Genomic DNA, 9833 nt, shown 5'->3' on the forward strand with positions numbered 1-9833 from the left:
TGGCTAGGCATTGTGTCCGGAGTGACAGCCACGCCCTTCCTATGGCGGTGGGGCACGGCGTTCATAGATCCCACCTTGTTAACCCGCTCAGAGGCCAGATGCTGATGGGCCCTGTGCGGAGCCGGTGTATTGTCCATGTAGGTACCGGCAAGGGGCCGCTAGAAAGGACAGAAGGCCCATCGCCTACGCTAGGATTAGGCTCGATTTTACTGTCCTAAAATATGTCCTAGGGTACTTCCGAAAAAGCCAAACGATTCATTTCATCAGGTCGCACGTGCTTTGTTTGATCGAGGCAGATCCAACGGCCCATTTTCTTTTACGGCTACAGCTGGATGGGGTTACGTGGCCCACTCCCCACCACACATACATTATTTGTTTTGATTTCTTTTTCCTCTATCACATCCACTCTCCTCCACTGCCCCTTGCCTTCCTTTCTCCCGCAGAGAAAGTGTCGCGAGCTACTGGTCCTGCATGGGGCGGCGAGGTATGCTACAAGGGCTGCTGGGGCGTTGCAGAATAGCCACCTCACGGCGGAGCCTCCGCTTTTCGTCCACTGTTTCCGCTCACACACGTTGCCAGCTCAATAAACACGACGATGCAGTCGTCGCCAAGGATGTGCCCACACCACCTTCGCTTATGGGAGTGTTGTAACCCCGGAAGTGAGATGCTACAACCGGTCGCGAGAGATGGTACATCTGGTGGTGAGGGATGGTACAACCGACAAACTTTTTGCTGGAACCAACTACTGGACTTTGTTGCTGAAACTTGTTTGCTGGAGCCGGCATTATTTTTTGCTGGAACCGGCTAATTGTTCATTTCAACAGACTACTAGAGTTTTGTTTGCTGATTTGTTTTGCTGGAAGCGGTGTTAATTTTGCTGGAACCGGCTAAGTTTTTTGCTTCGGCTGACTTTTTTTTTGGATTCTTAGTTGCTTAGATCTTTTTGTTGGAAAGCGGTGGTGCAAGTCGAGGACGAAGGAGAGCCGGAGGCAGCGAGGCTGTGCTTAGATGGGCGCCCGAGTTGCTGGAATCGGCTTGGCCACAGGCTGCAACCGGCTAGTACGACCACGGAGACGGTGAGGGGCCCCGAACTCCTATTAAGTGTGATGATGGTGGACGTGGAGGACGCCAGGGGCGGTGACCACGCGGTGCGTGGGGCAAGCGTAAGTTATGCGGGTGTGAATCATGAGTCGTTTTGGGGGCAAGAAGAACGAGTCAACGGTTGTGGGCTGCCAAATGGGACGCTTGCGCGGCAGTGACATACGGATATTTGGGTCGGTCGACCAGCGCCGGGCACTGCCCAAAGAAAAGAGTGTTGCAAATTCATTTTTTTTCGATAAAGGGTGAACTTTATTGATTCAAAGTGAAGCATCAAGTGGATACAAACACATTGAGTACACACCCGGCCTCTGCATAATTAGGATGCACACAGCCAACAGCAACACATACAAACAAGCTGGTAAATAGCAAAGTCATATAAGACCAAAGCAATGCCTAAGCGAGAAAAAAGAAAATACCCCAATGCAACTAAATCCTCGATCGACAAACTACAACTATGACCATATCCACACCAACCATATCATGACATCACAAGGACAACAAGGTTCTTCAACGGCAATGCCTTCAGGAAGGGAGCGACGTTCAAGCGCCGTCATCACCGGATCCAACCACTGAAGGTCAGATTTTAGATTTTCACTCTAAAGAACCATATGAGCATATCCGAGCAATGCCTTCAACAAGGTAACGATGCAAAAAACATCGCCATTGCCAGGTATAACAAACTTGGCAAACCTAGATTTTCACCCCGGAGCTCGTCGAAGTCAATCATGTGTTGTCGCCGCCACATTTCCACGATCCCGGCAACTACATGCGAGGGGCTAGAACCGACCGTCGCCGTTGCACAACCATACCTCTGCGTCAAGCCGTCGTCTGTAGATTGTTTCTCGCAGCCGAAGAAAACCACTGAATCTGGAGAGAGAAACCCTCACAAAGATCTTTCGATGGCCACCACAATCCGCAGCAGGGTGCCGGAGATGGCGAAGTCAGATCCAACAAATCAACCAGTCCGAGCAACCATTGGCGCAGACACGGCCACCGCAACACAACCATGGAGACCGCCGGCGGCGCCAAAAGCCCTAGCCACAAGTGCCGCTCCAGTCCGTGCCCACATAAAGCTGGTGTTGGCCGCGGCGCGAGCCACACATGGGCAGCGAGATCCAGTCGCGGAGGGGAAGACGAGGAGGAGGATGGGCTAGACCGGGGCCGTTCTTGATTTGGCCGGCTCTCCACGCCGCGAACTGCAGCAGTTTGGACGCCAGGAGGTCAACCATGCCGATCCCGTGCACCACAATCACGGCCTACACGGGCCATGGAATGGCGACCGCGCAGCCACGGCTAGGCATGCCGCCAACGCCATCTGCAGAGCCCAGCGCCGCCCTGCTCAAGATCCGGGGAACGACATGCCAATCGAGCCCGTGAGGATCCAGATCGAGCCCACGCAGACGCCGACGACCACGCGCCCCATCAGGCACCACGCACGCCGAAGGCCACCTCCACCGGCCCAAGCAAGGACGCCGCCCTGCACCACATGCAGCCGCAGCCGCCGTGTCGCAACAGCCCTACGCGAAGCGCCCCGCCGCCACCGTCCCGGGAGCCTGCGCAGGCTTCGCCAGCTGACCACTCTGGTGGCGGCGACGCGAGGGGAGGGGAGGAAGGAGCCTGGGACGCCGGCGACGAGAGGTTTCCCCCGTGTCGCCAAGGGCGACGCGGGGGACGGGAATCTCGGATCGCGTCCAACTAATCTGCTTTCAGACGTTGCACATTCATGCTCTTGTGCACTTATAAAGCTATAAAAGAGTGAGTTAACTTGTACTTGTTCTTAAAAAATATGGCTACCTACCCTCATAAAAAAAAAGATTGCTGCCTACCTATCTGCCACCGCCGGAAGAGAGGCAGCCGGCAGCTAGGGTTATTTTCCTCCCGCTGGCGACGATTTAATCCCCACCCTGCCCCTCCCCCATCCCCACCCCCTCGTACTCATCAAGCTTCTGCTCTTCCCCTCCCTCCCTCCGCAGGCCGTTGCATCCTGGAAGTCCTGCCCTTCCTTTGTCTACGTCGTCTGCGAATCGCAGTAGATTGATTTCTGACAAACACTGAATATGGAATTCCGGCTTAATGGTGCAACAATGGAGCTGACACATAAAGAGGTGCCTGACACAAAGGTTCTTCAACACATTTCACAGATTCTCAATGATCATGGTTTTTTCCCCACCGGAGGAGTCATCCGCATTGGAAACCTTCCCCTTACGAATGGTGGCCAGTGCCCAATGGTGAGAAGATTGTCGAAACTAAGGCAACTGCAGAAACGCCTAATGCAGATAAAAAGCCTTTCAGAAATAGACTATGCAGACGTTGGGAGTGTGAATGCACATGGAATAGTTACTTTCCATATTGGAGATCAGTGTTAGCATTGCGGTCTCCCATTAAAGTGTATCCAGCCCATGCACAAACTGATGAATTGCCTCCGCCTAAATTTGATCGAATACAGGACTCGGTGAGTAAGTTTGGCAAACTATCTACTACTTCGGTCCCAAAAGGTAATGCCTGTTTGCTGGCAAGAGAAATTCCACAAGTCACAAATATGCATCGATCCAGAAGGCTATTTGGTACTGTTGCATTGACGATGTTGAAAGTATTAAAGAATGCATGAGAAGAAATGTGGCCGTACATTTAGCCTCAACTTTTATTGAGTGCAAGTTTTCGTCCATCTATACATGACGTGACAAACATTTCCTTGTTATAACTAGCCTATACCCGTGCGGTGGCATGCCGCGCATTTCTTATAATTATGGTATAGATTAATAGCATGTGAATATTATTATGTGTTTCTTTCATTAATTTATTAGTTTTTGTAAGTTTGTTATTCCGAGTTTTAATTCAGTAGGATGATCGAATGATTCTAATAGCGTGTTGTTTGTGGGATTTCATTTATTTTATAAACTAGGACAAATAAATTACCTGAAAAAATGGCAACATTATCTAGAAGTATATAAGATAGCATAGGTGTTGTACAGACAAACTGAAATTAGTGGAAATTCATACACTCGGTATGGTTGACCCATAGCAGTAATTTTGCATTTCTTAAATCAATCTTCATCATCTGATGAGGTCATTATGCTGTCAATTGTGTTTTCATGTTTGCAGGAGTGCTGGTTGCTTGGTCCACAGTTTCTTCCATTTATATTTCTACAGAATATGCTTTTCATCGAGCGTAGTCTTGTTCTAGTTCTCATTCTGGCTGTTCTATCTTCTATGTATAAGGAGTGAATAGCATAAAACTACCACTTTTCGTCCTATTGTTCCAAAAAACTGCCGGAAATTTGTTTGTGACTAATACCTACCACTGTTGGCGTCGGCTGTCTCAAAAAACCCAAATCACCATGTGATTCAAAATTGATCTGGATTATGACAAGTCGGGCCCGCTCCTAAACAAACCGTTTGTTTGACTGTTTAGTTTGACCGTTAACTTACATGTAGGGCCCACATGTCAGCGACATGTCCTAAGAAAATAAAAAAAGTTGACCGCCCGCTTCTTTCCACGGGCTCCCTCGATGGGTTCTCCCGAGCAGAGCTCGAGGGCGCTTCCCCGTCGGCCTCGCGTCGTGCGCCGACCTCGTCGGTTTTCTCCGGTGATGCCGCCCCGCCGCCGCCCCGGAGCACCTCACCCACCTCGCTGCCGTCCTGTTGCACGGAGGAGCCGCTGCCATGGATGCGGATCTGGAGCTCCGCCGCCGCCCCGAAGCACCTCCCAGTCCTCGCCGCCGTCCTGTTGCACCAGGACCTCACGGGCGCGGAGGCAGCCGGCGAGCAGCCGACTACCCATGCCTGCTCCCTCCTCCCCATAGTTCGCCTCCTATGGCGCGTGCGCCGCCCGGCCCCATCTCCGGCGGAGCTCGGCCAACTCCCTCCCCTCCTGCTGGCCTCCTTGCCCTCGAGCTCTGCCGCGTGCAACAGGGCAGCAACGACATCCTCGAGCTCCGGCGCGTGCAGCAGAGCAGCAGGGATGGCGCCGCTGAAGGCCGGCCAACGCCCGCATCATCTCCGGCCCAAGCTCCTGGGCGCGGCAGCCCGAGTTCCTGGGCATGGCGGCCCGAACGCGGAGAGAGGCGGCCGCTTCTCCAGCGGCTCGCGTCTGCGCTCGCCTGAGCACGCGCGGTCGGGCAAGGGGAGCGGCTGGAGGGAGCCCTTCGCCGGTCCTGCAACTTGGCCGGGCACGAGGAGCGGCCGGAGGGAGTCCGGCGAGGTTGCTGCGTGAGGGCGTGAGCTGCAGGACGACCAGGGACCCGATTGCTTTCTTCAAAAAATACAGGGACCCGATTGCTTTTTTATTTTTTGGCAGGGACTTGATTGGTTTTATGCCACATAACGGTCAACAAACGGTCAAACGATTAGAGCTCTTACGTGCGGGCCCGACATGTCAGAATCATAATCAATTGTAAAACATACGGTCATTTGGGTTTTTTGAAACAACCGACTCCAATTCTGGTAGTTATCAGTCACAAACAAAAATGTGGTAGTTTTTTGAAACAATAGGACGAAAAGTGGTAGTTTTATGCTATTTACTCATGTATAAGAGATGTTCTTCACTTCTGTTGGTGATGGAATATCAGGGTGAAAACAAAGACCTGGAGGTCGAGACATCCAGTGCTAATTAGGAGTTGCTCGTTTTTTCCATGTATTGAAAGCGCTCGTCCAGAATATGGTTGGGAATAAGATTGGTATCTGGAACATACTTATTTCTCAACCTAACCATGTCATGGTCAGAGAAGCTAAAACAAGTTTAAAACCACTTGCAACTTGAAGTTGAAAGGCTCCTCTTATTACTCAAAATGGCAGGAGGAAGGGGTTCAATTTGGCTTAGTGAGCTCGTGAACAGCATTAGCCAAATGGGTGACATTCTGATGGCAAAAGCTTAAAAATCCGTCTAATGAAGCAAAAATAACTTGACCAGGCATTAACTTACAGAACTTATATATGGTCAGGTTTGGAGTTGACGGCGGTCAAGCTAACAAATCTCAGACCATGAGAACACCTGAGAGGGTCAAGTTTGCTAACCTATTGGACATTTTAGTGGTCCTTCCCTGCAGAAGATAGAAGAGGAACACATAAAGTCGAGTAAGTCGAGTACCATGGAGAGGACACATTTTGATTAGCTTAAATATTTCTAGAAACCTGATAACAATAAACAACCGAAAGGAAAAAAAGAGAAATGATTTCACAAGAAGCGAGATAAAGATAGCGATCCATAGTGATACTGTCAATATAGAAGAACCTCTACACCTGCATATTTCCACAAAACACGTGATACTATATTGAGTAGTCTGCCACATTAGTTAGAGCATCTCTGGCAGATCCTGTAAAAGGGACCATCCGGCAAAATAACCACCGATTTACGGGACGAGGGCGCTTTTTTTTGTCCCAAATAGATCCCGTAAAATTGTCCATTCTGTAATTTTTTTGCGGGAACCTGCATATTTCTGGCCGTTTCCTCTATCTACGAGATCTGGGGACCGGCGTTCGCTTTCACGAACTTTTTTGCGGAGGACGTATATGAGTCGAGATGAGGCGAGAGAGGAGACCGGCATTCGCTTTCACAAACTTTTAATCTGGCTCGGCACGTATATGAGTCGGAACGTAGAAGTAGACGTACACTTCTATTTCAATTCGTCTCGGCACGGTATTTCTTTTCGTACACCTCATCTCTGGATTTCTACCGCCGAGTCAAATATTTTCCTTCTCCTACAGTAAATCTCTCTGTGCATGTGTCTAAATAGATTATTACTACAAATTAATGTCAACACATAAGCATAGAACCAAACAAGAATGTTCTCCATGCCAGATTATGTTTCTAGTCTCTTGTACAAGACTTGCAAATTGGGTCACAGCAAAAAACCACCACAAAACTTAATCAAATCGACACGTAGATAATAGGCGGTGCTCGAGCGACGTCCTGGCAACTTCGTCTCATCCTGGTGAACTGCTCATGCAAATCGACACTCTTTAATTATGAAGAACGTGTGCAGTCCAGATTTCCTCCATTATCCAATCTGAACTGCCGCCTGATAGATTTGACAAACAATCAGAAGCACGATGTGGAGCAAACAAATAAGAAGTTTCTCTGTTGCAAGCCGTGTAGATCATGATTTTCCAGAGATGTTAGGATGCAAGTTATATATCATCCAGAGTTCTGAGCAGGAGGGACCCATGACTGAACTAATTGAACAGACGATTCATCTATTAGAAATTGAGGTGAGAAACACTTGAGGTTCAGAGTTAATTGAAACGGCAGTTCATATATCAGAAAGCCTTAGCAACGATCGTGTTAAACTAGGACTATCACCTTACTAGTATATCGCAGTTTCAGCAGGCAAGGGAAAATACAACACAAAAATGGAATGACAAACAGACATGAATCTCCGTATATAGCACGTAGTCCTCGGACGCTACAGAAATGCAACAGCAGTCTTGGGCTCTTCCATTCCAGGTCCACCCAAACAGCAAGATCTTCAGTTAGTTAGGCCACAGCTAGAGATTACAAACAAGAAAATAACCTTTATGTATTGTCGGAAACAGAAGTTGCTATAACGACAAATTATTCACAGACAAAGAAATAAAGTGTAGATATTAAATATTCATAATAGTTCACACGAAAGAATCTGAGTATCCATGGTGAAGTACTAAGGTGTTACATCTGCACAGGCTACTAATATATTTATAACTACACAAACACAAGCAGGTACTATGTTGACTGTATAGCTAGCCGTATAAAGTCGGATAAATGCGCTCATTCAAGCACCTAGAGCCTATCAAAAAACTTTGTAAAGGTATATCCTTCATTGCCTCCCGTATTCAAGACGTAACTCTTGTATCATCAGAAAGATGTACAATTGTGAGGCTCCAATATGCAAGACTTTTAGTGTTCATCTGCCAATGACTCTGAGAACAAGGGAACGTATGAAAGATAAGGGAAGCTGGATTCCCGTCCAAGATCACATATCAAACGCAGCTCCTTAGAATCCATTTCGTAGGAAAATAGTTCCACCAGTGAACGCCAATACAATGTATATTTGACAATTATGAACATGACATTATGTTCTGGGTGAGCTGAGATAACACAACAATGATCATCATGGCTTGAATACCTTGTTCCAAACAGTAGCATGTAGCTGACATTGAGCTTCAAGGTCCATTTTGCAGTACTAAAATCTTCTAAAACCCAGATTGATATTTCAGAATCATCACAATTTGTGTAATAAAGATGGCTGCGTGATACATAAACATCATAAGCACAACCGGGACAGTGTGGTTTAGGAGCACGAACAAAACTGCAATTTCCATCCACGTCGATGGTCGCAACCAAATCATTATTGGAAGTTAAATACAGGATCCCGGTCAAAAATGCGCTACCTATAAAGTGGACTGTTTCAATTGGAAGGTCCCATGCGCGCTGGCGTTTCCAAACTCCAGCTTTGGAAGAGTAGATTCCCACCACTTTGATGCATCTTTGACTATGATCACCACTCTTATCCCCATCCCAGACATAGGTAGGTACGAACTCAAAAACATGGAAGTGTGATGAGACCACTGGATCGAACCCCAGGCGAGCTTTGTACAACTGGCTGGACCAATTTGTGGCAGGCACGACCACCCACTTCTCAGTGGCCGGATTGCACACCACGTAATCCAGTATCTTGCGATCAGTGTCCTGCCAGCACTTACAGAGGAGGAGGCCATTGCAGCAGTCCAATATGCGGAGTTTCTCGCATCGGGGCAGGAACGAGAGGGAGGAGTTGATGGGAGGGTGCCAGTTCCCGGAGACGCTTTGGTAACGACGGGAAACCTTTTTTGTGTCCCATGTTTCAAAGAAGAAGCCGGCGAGGGTCGACTGAGAAAGCTTCTTGCGGTGGTCGGGGTGGGAGATGAGATCGCGCCAGCGCGTGGAGACGCACTTGCAACAACGGGTGGACTTGTAGGGCAAGCGCGAGAGGATCTCGACAAGAAGGTCGTCAGGGAGGTCGGACACTCGGCCGCGCGCCATCCTCCTCGTGTCCCTCTTCTTCTTTCTGGAGCCCCGCGCCATCGCCGGCCAATCTGCAGATCGGCACGAAGGTTAGAGACTCATCCACGGTAATGAACTTGATGATGGGAGCGTGAGGGACGGGAGGATCTACCAATTGCTAGCGAGCTGCGAAGCGAAGGACGGCCGGCCGCCGGCGAGGGTTTGTGCTCGCAGCAGTAGCGAGTTGGAGGCAGAAGTGGAGGCGCGGCGGCGCATGTGTCTGGGCTTTATCTGAGCCGTACACGCCTTGAAACGTAGAAGTCGAGGATACACGTACGAGCTTTTGTTTTTCGAAGCGGCATAGCAGTCCCTTGAAAGTTCTCAAAAAAAAAACAGTCCCTTTGAAGCTTGGGAATGTTTTTCTCCTAGTTGAGCGACTAGGAACCCTAGCCGCCGCCGCCGCCGCTAGGAGAGTTGATCCTTCTGGCGCTGTCATCCAACGGCTCCTGTCCGTCGGCAACCTGTTGGTCGTCGGTGGTGAGGGGGGTTGCCGGATCCCATTTGTTCGGATCATTTTAGCTTTAGGTTCTAGGGCCCAGTAGCTTAGGTTTTGGGTACTTCGACGTATTGGCCTTGATGGCGGTGACAGTGAATAAAGAAGTTCCAGATTCTTCTTCGACGATTCGTTCATTTCTATGGTCGATTATAGATTTGGGAACTAGTATGTTCACGCGGGGATGTCATGGCGACAGCGGCATCCCTCGGCTCTGGCGTC

At 49.1% G+C, this 9833-nt stretch overlaps 1 protein-coding gene across 1 annotated transcript; it reads right to left on the minus strand.

Annotated features, from left to right (window-relative positions):
• Nucleotides 1–7734: 7734 nt before the first annotated feature.
• Nucleotides 7735–9371, minus strand: LOC123075402 (putative F-box protein At3g52320). The gene is made up of 2 exons (XM_044498013.1): nucleotides 9231–9371; nucleotides 7735–9150 (listed from the first exon to the last, which is right to left on the minus strand). The coding sequence occupies exon 2, from the start codon at nucleotides 9137–9139 to the stop codon at nucleotides 7973–7975; it is 1167 nt and encodes a 388-aa protein (XP_044353948.1). The 5' UTR covers nucleotides 9140–9150; nucleotides 9231–9371; the 3' UTR covers nucleotides 7735–7972.
• Between the last annotated feature and the right edge of the window lie 462 nt (nucleotides 9372–9833).

The sequence above is a fragment of the Triticum aestivum genome, chromosome 3D (assembly GCF_018294505.1).
Source record: "Triticum aestivum cultivar Chinese Spring chromosome 3D, IWGSC CS RefSeq v2.1, whole genome shotgun sequence".
NCBI classification, from domain to species: domain Eukaryota; kingdom Viridiplantae; phylum Streptophyta; class Magnoliopsida; order Poales; family Poaceae; genus Triticum; species Triticum aestivum.

Excerpts from the sequence above, each read along its gene's own strand:
- LOC123075402 (XM_044498013.1), bottom strand. The coding sequence starts at position 9,139 with ATGGCGCGGGGCTCCAGAAAGAAGAAGAGGGACACGAGGAGGATGGCG.